The 22,135-nt window shown below is 40.3% G+C and overlaps 1 protein-coding gene and 1 long non-coding RNA gene across 6 annotated transcripts in view; one reads left to right on the forward strand and one right to left on the reverse strand.

The window, feature by feature from the left end:
• The window catches only part of cbfa2t3 (CBFA2/RUNX1 partner transcriptional co-repressor 3), a 42,836-nt gene extending 30,295 nt beyond the window's left edge, over positions 1-12,541 (reverse strand). For 3 of the 5 annotated variants that reach the window (XM_008405116.3, XM_008405115.3, XM_008405112.3), the window contains exon 1: positions 11,788-12,540. In XM_008405116.3, the coding sequence (XP_008403338.1) occupies positions 11,788-11,995 (208 nt within the window). In that variant the 5' untranslated portion in view covers positions 11,996-12,540. Of the gene's footprint in view, positions 1-2,793; positions 3,922-11,787 lie in introns of those variants that run through there. The other 2 variants (XM_008405113.3, XM_008405117.3) reach the window with 2 other exon arrangements.
• Positions 12,542-18,481: 5,940 nt separating this feature from the next.
• On the forward strand, positions 18,482-20,145 carry LOC145550995 (uncharacterized). The gene is made up of 5 exons (XR_014086758.1): positions 18,482-18,894; positions 19,172-19,313; positions 19,496-19,632; positions 19,743-19,848; positions 19,948-20,145. It is a non-coding gene; the product is annotated as an uncharacterized LOC145550995 (long non-coding RNA).
• Positions 20,146-22,135: the final 1,990 nt, after the last annotated feature.

The raw sequence follows: 22,135 nt of genomic DNA on the forward strand, positions 1-22,135 counted from the left end.
AAGCACTTCTGAACCCAGCTTTTTGGCTCTGCAACTCCTTATTTACCAACTAAAAAACAACAGCACATATTTATGCACTGGAGACGACATTATGTAAACGTCCTGATATCAGCTAATAAGATGAAAATGAATCCCAGTATTCCTGATTGCCACAAACACAAACATGAAGTATGCAGTTCTCTCAATCACTTTTTTTTGTATTTTTTGTTTATAGATTGAATGTGAATGCTTGGTTCTCTTGTTTAGACAATGCATACGAAAAACAAATACACAACGTGTGCAATTATTGCTCAATATTACAAAATATTGCAAGAAAGGTATCAGTTGACACAGATAGATGACCTCTCCACTTCTCTATTTCTCTATTTCCCATCTGTCATTACAATGCATACACACCTCTCCATGTGACTGTTTTACAAAGCACTGTTCTCAGTAACGTGTGTAGGCATCTACTGCAGCCAGACTTCATCCAAAAGGCTAAATATCTTATTAGTATGCAAAGCAGGAGTTGCTGACACTTGGAACATAATGGCCAACATACATCGCGTTCCAAACAGTTCTTCGCAATAATAACATTGAGCACACCTATATTGCAATGATGATATTAATGGTGCAGTATTAAAACACACTGAGCAACTCTTTGTCACAGCAGCACCTCAGACTGAAAAGTTTGAAATGTCACTAAACAAGTGAAAATAATTTGATTCTTTTTGCACAATGACCTATTACTTGCATAAATGTGACGCAAGAATTCCTTTATAATGTTTTTTTTTTTTTTTTTAGGCATCAATGGCCTAATGGGATCAATCACCTCCTCCTTTGCAAACCAACCAACACCCACAGAGATGACAGCTGAGAGAGGAAGCTGCGGCTTCGTGAGCCAATCAGCTGCCGGATAACGTGTAAAAAGTGGCAAATATCAAATACAAAGACCATTATATCTGTTTGTTGACTTACAAAAACATATGTAAACAAAAGCGCACACAGAACCGGCCTGTTATTTTTGGCTGCTGCTTCCCTTGTTTTGTTTGTGACGGCCCAGGTGTCTGTGCTGTGCTGACCACCTGACCGGCTCGGCGCACGCTCACGCTGCCGCCCACCCAGGGCCATCTGCTCGGCTCATTAATTAGGAGGCAGCCGGTTTCACCTGCACTGCCCGCATTCAGATCACAATAATTAACCACACACAAAGCTGGGCTCAACGAGCCCACGCAATCCTACGGTAAACACAAACTGAGCTGGGGTCCAGATTCTGTAGTTGTCCAAAAAATAATAATAAAAAAAGCCAGACAGTGAACAGTAGTCTATTTTTTTTTCATTTGAGCAGAAACTTTTAAGTTTTTTTTAAATTATTTTTTTAAATAGTAGTGTTTTCTGTTATTCAACACCAGATGAATCCTGAGGCGAAATTTGGCAACCCTGGCTCACATGATACATAACACAAATTTGTTAAGCTACAGTAGATGCTCTTCTGACATCCTCTGAAGAAAACAGGTTCCTTATTGCTGGCTGCCGGTATGTTTCCAGTATATAAACACAGAAGACCGTGCACCTGTGGTAGATGGGAAGTGAATAAACACTCTGCAGGCTGGGGGTCATAATGAATGGGCTGCCTTTTAAGAGAGCTCCTCAGTGATGAAGTAGGGACATCTGCCTTTAGCGGGCGGAAGGCCCTGCGGATCAGAAGGAGGAAGAGATGCTCTCTTTGCGGCGATGAAGGGATAATGTGCGGTGAGGCAGGGTGTCTGCACTGCGGTTTCACCTCTGCAGCCTCCCCATCCATTCTTCGAGACTATTATCAACTCTTCAATTATTCAGATGATATTTACCAGGGCCAATTATACAGGGTTGTGTCCTGCAGAGAAAACGGCCAGAGTGTTTTACTGTTGCACTTAGAGGAAGAAGTTTGCTGCTGAAGCTGTTCAAGTAGGGGAGGCGGAGTGAAAGCCTCCGTTTGCTGCTTTTGTAGAGTTGCTGTAAACCCTTTGAAATGTTTCACAGTTGAAATGTTTTCTAAGATACGTTTTCAAGTTCTCTCCTCATTGAGCACATCAGCACAGGAATACACGGCAGACTCAACCATACAGGGTTCTCGTCTCGCTGTTTTATTTTTCCCTACACAGACGCAGCGATGATGCGCACCAACACACAAAAAAAAAGGTGGATGGGGCTTTATTGTGGGTCCCACAACAGTTCAGTCCAGAGTAAATGACTGCATTTATCCTCTCACACCCATCACCTTTGTGCAGCATGGATGCACAGTAAAATCACAGAGAGGAGAGAGGTTTGGTGTCATCACTTTGTCTCAGCATCTCTTTGATGTGCAGCACAGACTGCTGGGGTGAAACAACTCATGACCCCCTCTTTTGTCTTTCCCTTTTCAGGCTCTCAGAATTTGCTCACAGCACTAAAATCAACCCAACAAACAAAAACGTGGTGCCAACATAACGTCTGCAAATTGCTTCTTTCTTTTTAGGTATATTTGCTACACCTTTGCATGGTTATATCAGTATATCTCTACATCTTCGTTGCTGCTTCAGCATATTAAAAATTCACAAAATGCTCAAAACCACTTTAAGAACGGTATCCCAATTTACACCGTCACATTAACAAGCGTCTCACCAATCCTCAAGTGAACCTAGAAGTTTAAACTTGACCTTTCACGAATTTAAGCTTTCATATATGAAACAGCTTGCATTTAATAGGTTCTAATGAACTGGAGGTCCAATTAAAGTCCTTTGTTTCCTCGCAGTTTGAGTGTGCAGGTTTTTTTTTGTTTTTTGTTTTACTCACTTTGTGAAGGTCGAGGTCAAGCTGAGCGATAATCCACACCAAACCGCTTCTTAACGGGGTTTTATATCGATTCCATCCTCATCGTTTTGAAAAATAAAAAATAAAAATAGAAAGGAAAAAAAAGTAAAACGAATAAAAAAAATAAAGCCTTTGTTGGGTTATTCCCTTTTTCTTCTACCTTCTAAAAAAATATATGATGGTATAACAATGTTTAACTTTCCTTTGGGTGCTCTAATAGGGTCCAGGTTAGATAAGTCTTAGGCTGTGAGGTATTTATCTTCTTAATAAAAGATAAAAGAAGAAATAAAACCAAAGCGAGAGCTTTTGGATCCTTAGGAAAACTGCTGTCTTTGGTTTTTCAGTCTGAGATATAGATTTGTTATTTGTTGAAGCAGAAAAGCTTCTTGTGTTCGCGATGCGACAGAATCAGAACTTGTCCCAGTCGTGTATATCCGCTCTCTGGCACTTTCTGATCATCCCAGACAGATGAGACAACACAGTGTCATTTCTACAGCAGGAACGGGGTCCCGTTCGTTTTTGTATTTGACAGACGAAAAGTAACTCATTTGTCACTGTAAGTCCAAAAAGCCTCACCATGTGAGGTCACATTAAGATGCAGATCCTCAGGGCTGCAGGGTGCGCCTATAATTCTCCCCCCCACCCCCCCCAAACAACTTTACAGTCTTCTTAGCTCACAGTTGAGCCCACAGTCCGTGGTGTCAGAGGCAAGTTCTCATACATCCAAACCAGGGTGGGGGGAAAAAAAATAAATAAAAAAAATTCTCTCGTTTGTTTGCAGCCTGCGGACAAAGCTGCTCCACCTCCACGTTTCTATGTTCGGTGCTTGTCCTCCTCCTCCGACGCGCCGATCGTCCGTCAGGCTGCGCTCAGATGGTTGTTGTATTAAACCTTCACTTCCAGGAGAAATTGAAAGGCGCTGTCATCGGAGCAGATCAGGGGAAGTCTTTTTTTCCCCCCCTCCAATGCACGGTATTAGGTATTTTTACGACTTGTTATGTCCTCGGTGATGAGTGGAGCTGGCGAGCTCACTGTGCGCAGTAACCGCGGCGCTCTCCTCCTCCTCCTCTCTCTCTCTGTGTCCTCGCTGTAGCCTTCTGTCTGCGTTTAAACACCATCTGGAGCTCCTAACCTCTCTCTCTCTCTCTCTCTCTCTCTCTCTCTCTCTCTCTCTCTCTCTCTCTCTCTCTCTCTCTCTCTCTCTCTCGCTCTGTGCGTGTATAGGGTACCATCAGAAACAAACAAACAAACAAAAAAGAAGCAACTATTTCACATGAATCCTTTCTAAGCAGAAGAGAGTAATCTCATATCGGTGCAAATCTATTCCAACAATCTCACATCTTCTGAAATACCTTACAAACTGTAATTTTTAAACACTTGCAGGCGTTAAACTTTATATTTAATTGTTTCAAGGACCAAAACGAAACAAAAACATGTCTTCATCCAAAAACTTCCAAACTAAATAGAAGTGTGCCCGATTTAATCATTTGGGTCTCAGACCCCCACCGACACCGAGGGATCGAGAACTGAGTCAAACTTTTACCGTTTCACCGTCTGCCGGTGGGGGCCGCTGTTTCCTCATATCAGGGCGTTAAGGAGAAGGACAGCAGCAGCGCTGTGGATATTTTATTTACTTTACCTAACTCTTCAATGACGGCTTTTTGGGAGCAGAATAAAAGTAAAAGAATGTGTCTGCAGGCATTTGAGTAAACAGTGAATATTAGCCTGAGACGGTGACATTCTTTTCATGGAGAGTTCCCTCTGTGGTCTGATCTGAAGATGGAGAGAATGTAATCAGTGGTAGGCCATGGTTGGTTGTTACACTTTCTACACTGGCATCACTGCAACATCCTTTATTGCTTCTTTAGATTAAAGGTGTTGACTCAAGATGGGTATGATTTTCCTTTTAGCAGGTCACACGTAACAGCGAGTAATTAAAGGGATAGTTCAGATTTTCTAAGTGATGATATAATTTATGAAGCTTTTTATCAGTTGTTCTGCATTTTGTAGAAGACAGATTTATTGTCATGAGTTTGTAGAAAAGGACATAAGCCCTGAGAAAGCAGAACAGCTGACAGTAAGAGTTTGTTGATTTAAAACAATTCAAACTGAACAGGCTTATGTCTGTGGGATAGAACGCTGCATTAGTGGGTAATAAACATCTATATTTTCACAAGAAAATCTAAACATTTTTTGCTGTGTTTTCATCCAAACACCCTCCATGACGACACATTAGCCGAGGCTGATGACTGCATCAATAAGCCTAATTGCAGGAAAGAAGCCAATGTCTGGATTTTGTGGGAGAGAATGTCACCTGTGTCACCACCAATGACACACACTTGTGCTTTTTCAAGCTTTGCAGTATCTTTGGAAATCATTCCAGTGTATGATCTCCAGATCAGCATAACATGAATTTAGGACGTTAAGGTGGAAGCTGCTCAGATGAGAAAAATGTCTTCCTGTCTGTCTATCTATCTCAACTTATTGCTTACAGAGTCACAGGGCCATAGGTGAGCTGAAGCAGGGGACACTCATATAAGGGCAACCAGTCAATCATGGAACAACACTAAGAAATAGGACAAACAAGTAGTAATGCACTCATCCCTAAGGGTAACTTAGAGGTAATTTTTGCACTACCACTTGCACTGTATACTCTAGTTCTCTCTGCCATTGTGTTTTACAACAGAAGCCCCATCTTCCATCTGTCTATCTGTACATAACTCTGGTGAGGTGACTGTGGCTTCTGAACTCTGGGGAAAGTGTCGTATTTGCACTCTGCAGTTCAGTGTTTGCTTACATGCTTGCAGTTGCATTCTTTCTCATTCCTTCCACTCCCAGACCTACAGTTAAATAGTTAAACAAAGCAAATATAATCTGATAACTGCAAGAAAGGAGACTAATATAGATAGTAATTTTACACAACATCACTTCTGAACAATCCAAAACTATCTCCTTAACTATCTTTGGTCATCTTAGAAATTATGGATAGCAACATTTTTCAGTAGCTGAAACATTTAAATAAGCGTTTGGGAAAACCAATATGTTTATACATTGACCAGATAATACATTTTGTATTTGCCTGAGAGCAGGAATTGTGTATGAATCTGCAGCTTTTTAATAGTTTGAACCTTGACAACACCATAAAAAATCTTGTTGTGATTACTAAACATAAAACATATGATGTTAATAATGTTCTTACTTATTCATCATATATTGTCTGGGTCTTATTTGTTGAAATACTAGCAAAGACTTTGCCATTCACTGTGTACAAGTAACGCTTAGTATCTCCAACTCAAGTTTAATTGACTGTTTCAACCTGTTTCAACCAATATAGTCACCTTTATTGGCATCAAGGTGACTAAATTGCATGTAAAGGACAACACACATGAGTGCAAAACCTCAGTTAGTCTGCCAAGTTTACAAACTTTAAAGCAGTAGAACAAAGTAGAAGAAAATCATCTAACAGGTCTCTAGGGTTCAAAATAAAAGATGTTTTTGAAAACAAGGAAATTTGATGGTAATTAGTTTTTTTAAAATTAAAACAATAGTGACGTATTTTACTGTTTTAATGCCATGTAGACATTTTATTATTATATGTAAGCAGATAAACAACTCTATTAGCCAGGCAAACAGAAAGACACAAAGAGGGAAAAGGGCAGGTACAGTACATCTGCTGCCGCTATGGTGAGAATCCTCCACCTGTCCGCACAGGTCTGTTAGGCCCTTTGGCCCACCCGCCTGCCCTCTATCAGACACACACACACACGCACACGCGCACACACACACACACACACACACACACACACACACACACACACACACACACACACACACACACACACACACACGTACATAGCCATGGAAGGGGGACAGAAGACAAAGCCGACACCCTCCTGACCTCACCTGTGTCTACAGAACAAACAGAACCAGCTTGTAAAGTACACACAGACAGCTGCTGAGCCCCGACACCAGTCACACCAGCCTCCAAAGCGCTGAACACAAACACTCCCTTGATTAGGATCAGTTGCCTGCATCCGCAATGAGAAAAAAAAATATCTTCAGGTACAAATAGGTCCTATGAAGAAATGGGTTTTTGCTCAAATTGCAAGCATTGTCTTTGTTCATGTAAATTAGTTAATGAACACAAAGTTTTTCCATCATTAGTCCCAGGGTTTTGCAAAGGCCTTGTATTTGATATAATGTAAGGACACATACTATGTTGTGAGGACCAACTGCTGCTTATGGCCAGGCCCCATGAGATGAAGTGCTGTTTTGGTTTTAGAGATTAGGATTAAGACTAAGGTGTGAATTGAGGTTAGGTTAGGTTTCGCATGTCCTGGTAATGGTGAGGTTTGGGGTAAGGATCAGGTTTAGGCTATGGAAGTGAATGAAAAATGAATGGAAGTGGATGCAAAGTCCTTGTGAAGATAGGAAGACCTATGTGTGTGTGTGTGTGTATCTTCTTAGTATGTCAGAGCGGAGGGCGGTTCCCCTCGTGCAGAATACTGAAAACAGTAGTGTATCTGTGTGGCCTTGACTGACAGAAAGGTTGGCAATGAGGGCTGCATCCAAAGAAAGAATTCCTGTCAAGGTGACAGCTCCAAGATTGACAGGATGCTATTCTCCATGGGAACAGTGTCAGTCAACCTGTCAGCCTCTCTGTAGAGACAGCCTCTTACTCCTCTTAATTTGGCCTTTTGTTGCGCGGTCACCAGGTTACCTCTGACGCTCCATGTGGCCAGCCTGATAAACTGCACAATGAGACACACACAAGGCGAGAACTCACCTCGATGAACTCCCCGCAGCATAATGCTGTGACTGGAAGTCTCTTTGATGGCGCTAATGACAAAGGCACCTTTGTCTAGCCTTCGTCTCCCTCCTCTATCTCTCTGTCACCTCGCCAACACCTCATCCTCGCCTCCTTTATTATGTTGACAGCATCTCCTGGATGGTTGGGCACTTTCTGAGATGCAAGAACTGACACTGGTCATTGTTCTGCAGTGGGAATGATGATTTGTGTCTGTGTAAATACTGAGTCAGAGTAAAAAGGCAAGAGAGACAGAGAGAAGTTTGCAGCATTTCCTCCACTCGCACATTGTAAATCCTTTCCTATTGCAGCAGTCACAGGCTAGTGTGTTGAAAAGAGATAAGGCTCTGAGCTGACTGAAAGGAATGCCAGACTCATTGTGCTCCTGTGCTTCTGTCTTCTCCTATCCTTTCCTCTCCTCATTTGTGTAAATTCAACACAAACTCTTATGAGGCTGCTGTTAACGTCATTGACCGAGGGTCTCATTTCATGTCATACTGTATCGTCATCCTGGCATACTGGTTTGATTTGCGTTGAAATCTTTTCTCATGAATCCCATATATCCTGTGGAAATATCAGGTCAGTAATTTAAACTCTGCTCTTTGTAATATTTTACTTAATAAGACGCTGGCGCCTTCCCTTACATCTTGAACGTGAGCATATCGCAAGAAAGGAGCACGATGAAAAAGAGAGTGTCTCTGCATTGTGACACGGTGTAGCAGATTATTGACCCACATACTCAAGTACACAAGCTGGAATGCTGCTTTTACAAATTTTACTTGTGGACCCTTGTGACATTTTCTTTGAAATGGAGCGGTAAAGTGTTGCCAGACTGCAAGACAGGAATTGAAATTTCAAACCCTTGAATACAATAATTTTTTTCACCCATCCCATTAGCATTGGTAGCCACACTTTATTTCTTTATATGTATGTATATATAGCTAGCTAGCATGCATCCATTTAGCTTGGAGATGGATGCATGCTCCATCTGTTGGTGATTCAAGCGTGTTGGACCAGGGTGACATCTAAGAGTTGCAGGACCAGGATTGCCCACCCCTGTCCTAGCTAGTTTGTCATTTTACATCAAGAATACTGATTGAATGAAACTAATTGGGCTGGTGAGTCCCTGGATGACTAATATTGACATATTAATTGATTTAAATATTGATATGTTAATATACGGTGTACAACCAAATGAGCCACTGAATGCGTACATTGACAGGACAAGACAAAGTCAGAGAGAGCTCTAAGCACATGGCCAGATATGACTCGCAGAACTGCAAACTAACAGAGGAGGAAGTGACACCCGATTAGGTCAGGTGTAGATTTTAGAACAAGACATTTAACCTGAACCCCCAAGGAAATGGACAGCAAAGCATCCTAAGTGGAAAGTGACGACTAGCTGAATGTTAAATTGACTGAATAAATTTAGTGCTTTTTCAGTCATTTCAGTCACTCAAATTACAATGACGCAGAGTTAGCCAGATCAGAAGGAAGCGCGGAGTTCAGTGTCATGCTCAAGGACACTTTGGAAGGATGGTTGGTCAAAGATAAGATCGAACAGACAGACAGACAGACAAACAGAAAGATCGACAGACAGACTTTCCCAGGAGACAATGTGTTCATGTGTGTGCGTGTGTGTATTGGTTGCAGACAGTTGGTGGTACTGGCACTGGAGATAGTGAGCAGAGGGGGATGAGGCACTATATCAAGTTGTGAACATCTGTTCCTCATAGAAACCACAACACTGGTAGTGAGGAAATAAAGAGGATAACTGCTCTCTCTTTCTCTCAGAGACACACACTTTGTTACTACCTTGTCTTGCCAAACACACACACACGCACACACACAGCCATCACTTTTATTCTGATTTACTCAACATTTACCTGTTCTTACATCATGATCACTGCTCAAAATTGTCTTTTTTCTTTTTTCTTTTTTTTTTTTTTTTTTTTGCTTAGTTTGTTTCAGTCTGGAGATGTGAGGTGAGAATTAGCCAGTGATTTAGTCAATAAAATGCAAACTGCATTTTCAGGTAGCGTGCAAATATATAAAATGTTGGTTTTAAGCAATGGGAAATTTTGTGCCGTCACTCTGAACATGACAGTTTTATTTATCAGGCTAACTGCAGATCTCATGACCTGACAAAACTGTGTGACAAACCACACTAAGAATAGAAGATAACATAATTCAAATAGTAAGTGATAAGAGCCATGGGCTACTTGTCTTTACATGCGCCCAGCAGCTGACCTGTGCTTCTGGAGTGCTTTTTGGCCAGCAGAGATAGATGTAGACAATAAGTTATTGCATAAATTCCTTTTGGGAGCTGTTTGCATTATCTCACACCAGCTTCTGTGAGTTGCAAAATATTATCAAGTAGTGCGTAAAAAAAACTATGAATGAAAAAAATACCAAGAACAATTGGTTTTGAAAGATGCAGCCTGGAGAAAATGATCATTCTTGTATCTCTACCTAAATTATGCAACTTAATCAAGCATCATCAACATTAAGTAAGCTATAGAGTTGTTTTTGTTGTTTTGAAAAGCCATTACTGGTGGCACGTTTTCTTAGAGAAATGTAAAGAATATCCAATTCGTATCTGCAGAGGATTAGGACTGGCATTCAAATTATGAAGTCTATGATACAGGAAACATGAGCCAACGCTTTGTTGAGGATTCTTTTCCAGCTTTTCCATCAAAGTCCCTTGATTTAGTCTGCTTTTCTTGCTCTGCCTCTCTCCATCTATCCCTCTCATTGACGTACTTGCTCTATCTGGGCCTGTTGGGAGGGTGTGCTAGTGCTAGGTGGCAGTTCCTTATTGTGGAGTGTTTATACGAGTGTCTACGGTCGTGCATGTGTGTGTGACTCTGTGTGCTGGGTGCGACTGATAAGAACCAGGGAGAAGAGCCAGCGTGCCGACATATTCTTGCCACCGCGGTTATCGCCCGTCGCAGCTGTGCTTTAGCTCTGCGACATCTGCTCCTTCACAGGAAGCCTACGCTGTGGCACACAACACCTCCCAAACACACAAAAACACACCGGTGAACGCGCACACGCACAAGCAGCGTGCTGTTGCTTCCCCATACAGTGTTAACATGCTGCTCGACTGTACATATCCATCCACATACGTTTAGACATCAGGTAAACTGCTTGAAACAAAAGGCTCAGGGTGTTTACGGTCCAAAGTGGACCATTTTGATTTAGCTGCAAAATGTGAATGTGTGAGCGGAATTTGTTTGAGCACCAACACCAGAGTTCTGGGTTTTTATCACAGAAATACAGGAGGGATGCTTATGACTAAGCCTAATTATAGAGGCCTTATCACTGCAACGTTCACAAAGCTCATTACTGCCAAAAGACGGGACACGCTGCAGGTAATTCACCACGTTGGGTATTAGTCCTCGCTCTGGCTTACCGTTCCTACATATTTAGAGCCTACAAAATTAGTCTTTTAAAGTCTGATTGTTAATGCATCTCTCTCATCACAACCTTCACTGATTCAAGTCAGGTTTTCATTTATACTTCAAGGCACTTCTTTTCCGTTTCTTCCAGAGTGCCTTTCAAGTGTTCCCCGTCAGTCTGCTGCAAGCTTGCCTTAAAGTTGTACCTCCGGCATTCACCGCGAGCCGTTTACGGCCATTTGGCTGTATGGGCATTAGGAATTCATTGAAGCCGAACTGCGAAACTCCAGAATGGAGTTGTGTTCTCTGCAGCTGTATGGGGAAGCCCAGAGGAAGACCCCCTCCACCCACCCATTGCTCTAAAAACACCTCTTTCCCTTTCCTTTCCAGTGCCACAGGATAAATATGCTCCATGGGCTTGTTAGCAACATTTGAACTTGACAGACCATGGGAAGTCCAAGATAATAAAGGGTACAGTGTTGAATTCAATAGCAGTCTATCTCTAAATTGAAGCTTGTATTTCACCCAGAGGTTTCATGTCCTTCCAAGCTTGATACTAAGGCTTCAGTCATCAGTTAGCAGGTTTATCAGTGATATGAAGAAACTTGCCATTGCCCTTACAGCAAAGTCAACACAAACTGAATATCTGCCAATCACTTGGATTAAATGAGCGGACCAGACAGCTGCGGTACCCTCCCTCACTCAGCGCGGTTACAGCTTAGCCAGAAGATTTCATGAAGCAGCTCCTGTAAGAGGACAGGCTCCTACCTTCAGTATATCTGTAAAGACTGCTGGCCACCAGCTTGTGGTCGAGGCTTCCAGGATGGAGTCTGTGAGCAGCGCGCTTCTCCCTCAGCTCCCTGTGGCTGATGAGTGTGACCGTGGGAACATGTGGCGCAAAGGCAGGAGCAAAGGAGGACGATGTTGCTCCCAAGTCGTTCCTCTTTTGCCGCTCTAAGTGGACCTCGGCAGACATGCTAGCACTCCTTTCCACGGTTGGTCAGGTTGGAGACTAGCAGATTGTTGGCCTTCAGGTTTGACCTGCCCAGCAGCGAAGTGGTGTCAGACTTAAAGTTGCTGTTAGATCAGATAATTTCCCAGCTCAGCTTGTAGTTTCTTGTTTTCCTTCATAATCTTCGCCTTTGAGACCCCAGGAGACAGTCGTGTGACCTGCTGATCCGCCATGCAAGGACACGGCCGTCTCAACTGTACACAACTCTCCAGATATTAAAAAGAAACGGAGACGGGGATTTCTTCTTTCTTCCGCGTACTTACTGAAGTCTTCAGTTCTGGCTGAATTTTTTTTTCCTGGTGTCTCCTTGTTCTTGCTTGCGTACAGCTTTTGCTTTCAGCACATGTAAAACACCATAGGGTCACTGTACCATCCCCAACTTAAAACTCTTGTTCCTCCGTCTCAGTGGATCCCTTTTACAGGAACATTTCTGAGCTAATTTAAAGGTTTCTTCTTTTCTGTTGGTTCTCTTCCTGTGTGTCTTATATTTTTCAGTAATGCCTGTGTGAGGCAATCTAGAACGCGTGTGACTGAATGTCACCAGCCGGTCAACTTGTCTTGTGGCTCCTGTAGAGGGGCTGTGCTCTCATCTGAACCCTCCTCCTACTCTACCCGCCACTGCAGCTCAAAGGAGAAGTGTGTGCCTGGATGTTACAGTTTGTGTGTTTTTTTTTTTTTTAGTTTTTTTTTTTTTTCTGTGTTGCAGGGCTGCAGCCTCCTGGGAGGCCAAGCAGCAAGGTTGCTTGTGTTGATAGCAGCAGACAACAGCAGGCAGCAAGACCTGGGCCTCCATGTGGGCTTCCTCTGTCAGGAACCAGCTGTGTCGGCCTGCAGCCACTTCTTCCCCTCCTGCATCCTCCGCTCTAAGGCACCTCACCCTTGCTTCTGTGCACCTTGTCTGGTGGCTCCAAAGAAGCATTCTTTTGTTCCTAATAAAAATAAATAAATAAAAATCACCTCTCTACTTGTTTGGGTTTATGTACCCTTTCAACTGTTTAACTATCTGCTCCATGTCTTACGTAGATTTTTTTGTGAAATAGGAGAAGACCACCAACTTAAATGTGAAGGGAAAGTCATCAAATGACTGAAATTTTATGAGAAAACATATTTTTCACAAAACTGCTAAGAATAGGCAGGAAAATATGAGTGAAATTTAATTAACTATACACCTGCCAAGCGTTCTGTCCTTTTTCATCCATAATTTAAATCAGGTGGCAAAGTGTGCTCAATACATGGAGACATTTCTATGATTCCCGTCCTGGCACAGGACACATCTTCACTTTTACCACAATAATTTTGGGGTGAGGGTTGTAGTCTAGAGAGAACTGAAATCTTTCAATAAATCTTAGATCTGGAAATGAAAAAGGCATAAACAAATGTGATTTTTTTTTTCCCGCCAAGTAGCGAAAAAACTTTGTGATTTCTCACAAGACTTATTGCATGAATAAATAATTTTATCAAAATTTATGGAGTAAATATAAATGCAAGCAGAAGATGTCAAAGTAAATCTTTAAAAAAGAGCATGCTGGCTTACACAGCTTTGCTCAATGGTGTTGAACACATTACAATTCATTTTACTTGGAAATTTAAACAAGACCCCCAGTTGGTTATCAAATGTTTCCCAAGTTTCCAGCTCATGTCTCTTTGGGAATCACCTTTTTGATGCTTTTCTATGTGTTCTTTGTTCAGATTGGTATTTTTGATATATTCTTGGAAATGGGAACCAGCTTTGTCTTGGTGGCAGGCTGCTATGAAACAAAGTGCTTAAAGATTGAGCGGAAAATGTCTTGATTCTTTCCCTTCGATTGGGAGCCTTTTTATTCCTGATTGATTCATAAGGTCAGAGTTAAACGATTTAATATAAAAGTTGTGATAAAACAAAAATAGCCATGAACCAAGTCAGTCTCACAATAAGCAAAATATAGAAAGAACAGGAATGACTCAGGGCTTTTCATACCTCAGTTACACACATTTCAGCTTTGTACGACAGAGATTAATGGAGAAATCCCCCATTCATCAAATACAGTTGTTATTTCAAAATACAAAAACAAGGAAGTCAAACTTTCTTCCCCTTGGAATTTTTTCTCTTTTTAATTTATTTGCTTTAGATCCACACAAAAGTTAAATATATCTAACTGGAACTTATAAGATTGAACTATGTGTAATTTTATTGCCAAGTTAAATTTTTTTCTCCAAACATATAGCAACTGAATTTCAATGAGATTTCTCACAATTACATTTGAACAAACAACCTCAAAAATGCAGAAAAATCGTTAACAATTCCTGATTTTGATATTGCAAAGAGAAAGAGTATAAATGGTGCTCCATGGAGGCATTTTAGATTAAATCAAAATTTCAGATGTATCATAAAAACATTGAGAGCTGAAACTGATTCACAGCATGAGAACATAAAATAGCTGAGCAGAATAAGTGTCAAAACCTTTCCCTGCCTTCCCTTACTCTGAGTATTTTTATCTGGCGGCTACTACAAGTAGAATCATGATTAAAACATATTTCTATTGTACGGATATTTGCTTAACTAACTTGAAACCAATGAATTTTTGCTCAGGGTTTTCTTTCCATCTAAATTTCAGACTGTGTGTAGCAACAATGCTCCCCAGCAGCGACTCTGTCACAAGTTCTCATTGGTGCTAGGGCTCTGCGGATGAGAGAAGTGCGACGGGATGTGAGCAAACAGATGTGCCAAGCGCCTAGCTGAAACCAACACACAGATGGTCATCAGCAGAGAGGAAGTGAGAGAACCTGATGTGGCTTTCTCAGTATTTGGGTGTAGCGGGGGGACAGTGACGGAGAACTGATTTCTCTATAAACCCTCAGAAAGTGCTGTTTACGAAATGGGGGTGGTTTTTAAATGTATTTTTACTTGGAACCATTGGAATTCCCCACCTTTGGTCATACACATGCAGTATTTATAGGTTTAATCAAGCTGAATATAAATGTGATTGTGAATTAGGACTGCGAATCTCTGTCTCCCTTCTATGTCTAAGTTGAATTGCTTGACATTCTGCTTGATTTATAGGGAGTAGAAAGTCATAACTTATAAACCACTTTAATTACACAACAAGGGCAACACAAAATGCTTTAAAAAGATAAAGGCAGTACCAATGGACCACCAAGAAAAACAACAATAAAAAAATATATATTATACATAGCCTGGTAAAAACCAGACATTTTTTTACTTCAATGGTCGAGAAGCGATAGCTTGCTGGAGATGTAGACTTTGTTGAAGTTCAAATAAACTTCGCCAACACAGACTGAACAGCTTTGTTCAATCCGTGTAGCTAAAACTACAGACAGACTCTAAAACAGCGCAGAAAATTGACGCCATTCACAAGTTCTCTTTCGGTTTGCTGATTGATCCAGTTGAAATTCAACCTAAAAAATCCAGCTCAATGGGAGAAATCCCAGACTGAGAACGGAGAGGAGATGAGAATTGAGTGGAACTGTGTAGGGAGGAAATTACCAGGCTGGGCTAGAAATAAAACATAAAATAAAAACTATATAAATGTGTAGCTGCCAAAGATGAAGAAGTTGGTTTGTAGTATTAAGAAAATATAATTGTGTTATTGATGAGGAGTAGACACTAAAGATGGACTAAACCTTATCGGAAACATGTTGTAAAATCTAAGAGAAGAATGTTTAAACTAAGATAAAAAAATAATAAGGAATAAAGATTAAGAATAACTAAAGATAAGGGCTTGAATGGAATTTTGGGAAATATCTACAATTTTTGTTCTCAGAATGTCCAATAAATAAAAGAACAGAGTAATCAAAGTCTAATCAACGAGAGCTGTAAATTTAATTAACACACTAAGAAGCTCCTCGTTACCTTTCCAGTAATATCTGATTCCTTCTTAACTCTAAATGTCTCTTAATGCAGAAATGTGTCTCCTTTCGTACGCGATGAACAAGATTTTTGCTCATCTTTGAGGTCAGTTACAGAGCAAATGTTGCAAAGGTCTGATAGTAACTAATTTTTTTTATCCAATTTTGATTTCTATATTTGAACTTTCTCTTTTGATAAACACAGTTTTGTGCTGTACCTGTTTGAGAAGCCTTTTGCTCCCTTGCTGCTCCTCCCCTCGCCTCCCCTCAGATGTTGGCAGGTATAAAATGAGTTTTTGGGGAGGGAGAGATAATGATTCCCCCATAATCACCAGAGACCAGCTCTGGTTCTGGCAGGTGCTATCACAGCAGCGACCCAGTCGTGCCTTCTCCCTCGAGATAAGGTCAGGGGTGGGGGGGATGATGGGACAGGGGATGGTTGGAGGGAGGAACGGCGAAGGAGAAGGAGAACGGGACAGAGGGGGGCAAAAACGTGAGTTACAGGAGAGCAACTAGCCTCTCCTTATCTCCCCCCAGCGGCTGCCGCTGCTGGCTTCCAGATGCGGCGAGCCAGAGCAGCCGTGTCAGAGAGATCCCTCTATCAGCGACACACAGGCACCCCTCACCAAATACAAACCCAGCAGGAGGACACACCAGGACTTCATTACCGCTTTAAACCTCCAATCAGCATGCAGGAGGGAGGCAAAATAATCTGCAAGTTTGCTGGTGTGTCATAAATCCTGCAGAAATGCATTCAAATCAGTCGGTCTTGTTTCCTGGCTAGGTTATTAATTGCTCTGTATTAATTCGCAACAGTGACCTAGTAAGTTTCACTCCTCCGCGAACGTAAATGCACAAGTTGGCCGGGCTCAAGGCAAGTTTTCACCTTGTGCAGTTAAAATGGAGCATGTGAAAGTCAGTGGTTGGGACGGCTGGCGTCTGGTGGTGAGAAGCGGGCATATGGTGGAGCGTCTTGCCCACCTGTGAGACACCTGGCCACCACTAACTGGATGAACTTTTCAACTGTGCAGCCGTTACCGACAGTAGCTGTTTCAGCCAACATACGCAAGCAGCGATGCGCAGCGTTTGGAGAAATATCTCAACGATTACACAGCAGATTGAAACGAAAGTTAAAATCAGCTTTATGTGTATTAGAATTATCCTTTGCATTCAAACAAGGCAAAGAAGAGTACAAGAGGTGGCATATGTACTCTTTACAGTTACGCCTCTCATGGTGAAAAGTTGGGAATTTGCTTCGATTCTTTTTAAACAACAGAGTCCCTTTTGTCTTCCAAAGGCAGAACCGAACACAATCACAAGCCCACACAAAGTCTTTGGGAAAAAAAACAAAGCCTCCTTCCATCAGCAGCATCGCCACTAACAAACAAATACGTCAGTCGAGGCTCGTTCACCTTTTTCTTCTCCGTGGTGTTTTTAGAATGCACACCTGTTTGGCGTAGACATCGTCAGAGTAAAACCTACAGATCTTAACAGAACTCTATAAGTTAAACCGTCCCCATCTGTCACAGTCAAGCTCCACACAGATGCAGACTGAGCGCCTCCTCTTTCTTATCCTTCTAACAGCAGCCTTGGCTCTCATTCAAGAACTGTCAAAGCACACCTGCTAAATTAAGCCGAGCCTCATACTCACACAGTCCCGAAGCTCTGGAATATACTTTGTTTGTGCACATACTGGAAACAAACAACAACAAAAAAACATGTTTACGCATCCAAATGTTGGTATATGCAAACTTACATGGACTTTATAGAGATATGTAAGGTTTTGTTGTTGGTATACAGTTAAAACCAGAGGTAACACTTAATTTGAAGGGGGCTGAATAAGACTGTCATGACACTTTCATAAACATGACATAACACCTGTCATGAACATGAATAAGCCTTCACGAATATTTATGACTGTTGTCATAAAGCGTCATTCGGTAAATTATGACACTTTTAATACAAAGTTGACATTATTGAAAATGTCTTTGTTATGACAAATTGACATTAACCAAGAAATCATTACTGTTTAAACTTTACCTTTAATAACATAAAGTTACCTAATTTGTAAAGTGCAATCAGTAATACTTTTAGAACAAATTTATATCAGTAATGATTTCTTGGTTAATGTCAAGTTGTCATAACAAAGACATTTTCAATAATGTCAACTTTGTATTAAAAGTGTCATAATTTACCGAATGACGATTTATGACATATTCATGAAGGCTTATTCATGTTCATGACAGGTGTTATGACATGTTTATGACAATGTCATGTCAGTCTTATTCACCCCCCCTTCAAATAAAGTGTTACCAAACCAGGTATCTATGCCCAGGTGAAAAAAAGTATACTTTAGTATACTTCACACATACTTAAATGTGTGATTAATTATTAAGTGTACTCCCTATAAGTATATCTGAAGTATACTAAAAATACACTTGTACCAATTTCTAAATTAGAACTTTAAACACACTTAAACATAATTGTACCAAAATACACTTTTAACATATTAAATAAAAGTATACTTTAAGTGAACAAAATATGAATGAATATGTATGAATTTTTAAGTGCCTTAATAATCTTTTACTATTTATTAAAATTGCATGCAATATAAAAAGGATAATAATTATGTAATTTTTAAGAAAGTACCCAATCAATTTTCAGATGTGTGATGTAAAACCTTATAATCAACGACATTAGCTCCAGTTTACACTCCAGACCAGATGGTGGCGGTATTGCACATTTTCATTTATTTAAAAAAAACGCCACGAAGAGAAGAAAAAACTTGAAGCAGGGAAGATAACAGACGTTGTTCAAATTCGCCATTTTTACTCGCATAATATTGCCTTCAAAGTAGAGAGGGCCTTGACAATAGTCACTAATTTTGGTAAATTCAAGCTGGTGACATCCTAGTCCGAGTTAGACGACAACACAACGGGACAACAACTGATGGAAATGAAATGTGTGTCACAAAAGGAGCCTGGGGGACGAAGGCCGCTAAGTGTTGCTAGCTGGTGGTAAGTCTGCTTATTAATTATCTTCATTTAATTATAAACAGTGCAATAAAGATATATGCTTACGTTGATTTCTTAAATAATTATTTTATCAATTTTATTGTGACTTGTATGACTTGTATTATAACTGCATGGAGGTTGTTTGTTGCAACTTATACTTTAATTCATAAACTAACCTGGTTTTAATTAAGCTCCATAAGACAGAGAGACTTTGATATTGTGAGGTGGTTGTTGTTCTAACTCGTTCATCAAGGATTTTATCATCAACATATGTTTGCAGTCTAACTAAGCAAATGAAGATGAAAGAGGAAACCAGAGAAATCAGGTGTTAGAAAAGCTAAAGGCTTTCAGTCTCAGAAGAAGCTCTGGCTCCACCAGATCACCAACCAGCTCTATGAACCTCTCCACATCGTCTTCATGATGTAAGTTTGTTTTTGTTTGTTTCAATGAGGAGCTAGCTACATTTTCAACAGCAAAAACTGCTGTGTTACCAACACTAAGTGCTTAATTAACATGATTTGATTTAAAGATAACTGGACTAAATTTTTCCTCTTGTTAATCTAACATTTCTCTTTCATACATTTTATTTGTTGTTGGCTTTCAGGGCCCTGTGATGGACTGGTGACCTGTCCAGGGTGAACCCTGCCTCTGATCTGATGGTTGCTGGAGATGGGCACCACCAGCCCCCCTCACCACCCTGCAAGAATCAGTGTGTTCAGATCATGGATGGAAAGATTTTAAGTTAGTTTGTCGCCTTAAGTCCACACTTAAAACAGCTTCATAGTTAATGCCAACATCAACGGATTCTATGACATTGCTGACTATTTTTGTTCTACTTCTAACATAAACAGGCAAAGAAGACACCCAGAAATGTTTTTCCACCCCAGGCATCTGGTCCCAATCATCATCAGTTCTTATGATGTCACATACATGGCGAGTCCACAACGTCTTAAAATTGTAAGTATTATTTATAGTATATAGTATATATTTGCCATTTTTCGGTTCTCTTTAAATACAAATGCTTTCTCTGTTTAATTGCTCTATTCTTTTTTGTAGGTTTCTGTAAGGTGCAGTGAACGGGAATGTTCTGTCGTTGATTCTCACTTTATGTTTTATTGTCACACTTAAATTTTCATGTTCATGTGTTCACTTTTGATGTGTAAACTGATAATTTATGTAAAGTTCATAAAGTTGTGAGTAAAATTGGACAATTTTAAAATGTCGGTAATAAAACTAAATATTTGAATTACCTTGGGCATCTTGTGTAATTAATCTTTCCATGTAATTTTAGCCTAAAACAATGTAAGTACTGTAGTATAGTTATGCATGTCATTTACAAAATAGGTATGTAACAATAAAGACTTTCACGAGTAATTAAAATTGTAGTTTATTATCAATAGCAGGAAATCAAAAATAAAAATTAAGTGCAACTTAAATACATTACTAATACATTAATATTATATTTAAAATATATATAAATGTATTTTAAGTGGTTGTGTGCTACATGCCAGGAAGAGAATTGTGGATTATCTTTGGATACAATTTCCAGACACTTTAAGATTCGCTCTGTTCAAACAATATGCAAATATTAACAGCATGGGGATGTCCATGCTGTTAATATGGACATCAAAGGTTCTCTGTCCCAGAGATTAACCTTGTTTTTAGAGCTAAATTTGCATTAACAGCCTCAGATGGAAACCAAAAGACATTGTGAAGATTCTGGTTGAAAATCTGGTAAGAAATTGTAAACACAGTGACGCAAATCCTGTTCTGACATTGGCTGAAAGGATACTAAGCAAGAAAACAGACTTGACTTTAAGATCAATATGAAAAACAGCATTATGATTCGCTAATGCACTAAAGACCTGAAGTTTTTAAGACATGTCCTGTAGTCTGATGAAACTAAAATTGAAGTGTTTGACCCTGTTTGACCAGCAAAAGTCTGTAGTAAGTTAAGGAAAGCTTGCATTACTGGGAACATCTTCCCAACTATTAGTGGTGACATAATACCGTGAGAGTTTTTTTGCTGCAGAGGGGATTGGTGCATTTCACAAAATAGTTGACATTATAGGAAAGAAACATTATGTGAACATTCCAGTAATCTAGTTTAAGAAGCCTACAGAAGGATGCCAAAAATGTTCAAATCAAATCATTAAATTTAAAAAATGTGTTGTTAGTACTACAGGAATGAATGTGAAATTCTGAATTTGTCACACATTATTCAAATTTGAATATTTTCGTCAAGCTTACTGATCCAAAACATGACAAATTTAGTCTGATTTAGAGGCAGACAGTGGAAGGGTCAAGAGTCATTTTATATAATGTACAAAACATAAACACTTGGTTTCAAGTGCATGGATTTCTGTTTGCCTTTTTCACATAAACCAATAAAGTTTGTGTACACTTCTCTCTCTGCAAGCTGACCACTTTCGTCATTGTTTCACCCTTTTTGTCCCCAAACTCCAACATGTTGATCCAGACCTCTGCTGACCCCCGTGCACTCTTTTCTTCTGCTCTCTTGTGTCTCCTGACACGCACTGCCACTGAGCTGCTCTAAATAGGTGCTACTGTGAATTGGAGACAGATGGAAACGAAGGTTCCCTGCAGTGTGGTTCCCCTGCAGCTGTGCTGTGTGCCCGGTGCCAGGGAGCGATGACAGCTCAGTAAGGGGGGCACCCAGGGAAAGAGGAGACGGAACTATCTGCGTCTCTCCTCCTTCTCCCCTGACATGTATATTCGCTTGATGGCTAAGCAAAGGTGCAATGAAAAAGGGGTGTTAGCTCCAATACAAGCCTCCAGGAATGTAAAATAATAAATTAAAGTGAGGAGACAAGTGATAGACGGCTGTAATGCAACACATTTCCACTGCTCCAAGGCAGCCAAACAAACAGACACAAATGCCTGCCTGAAGGCTATTAGTCTGCTGATCACCAACAAATGATAATTAAATGGGAAATGAGGTGTGATCTACAGCACTGGAGACATTATGAGTTTCCAGTAGTGACTGCAATACTTTCATCAGTATTAGCAGTGGCAGTTTTAGCCTAAAATGTCTACAATGTCTAGTTTACAAAAGTCTTCAAACTCATAATTAAAAAAAAAAGATGTTAATCACTGACCTGATGGGAATAAAATAATTATTCAGCAGCGTCAAAGCAAAAATACCAGAAACAGTGACTCTTGATTTGAGGGTTGAGATATCTGGATTAAACAATTTGTGCAAAATTATAAATAAAGTCTGTTT

Source organism: Poecilia reticulata, chromosome 3 (assembly GCF_904066995.2).
Source record: "Poecilia reticulata chromosome 3, P_reticulata-male-v2, whole genome shotgun sequence".
Lineage (NCBI taxonomy): Eukaryota > Metazoa > Chordata > Actinopteri > Cyprinodontiformes > Poeciliidae > Poecilia > Poecilia reticulata.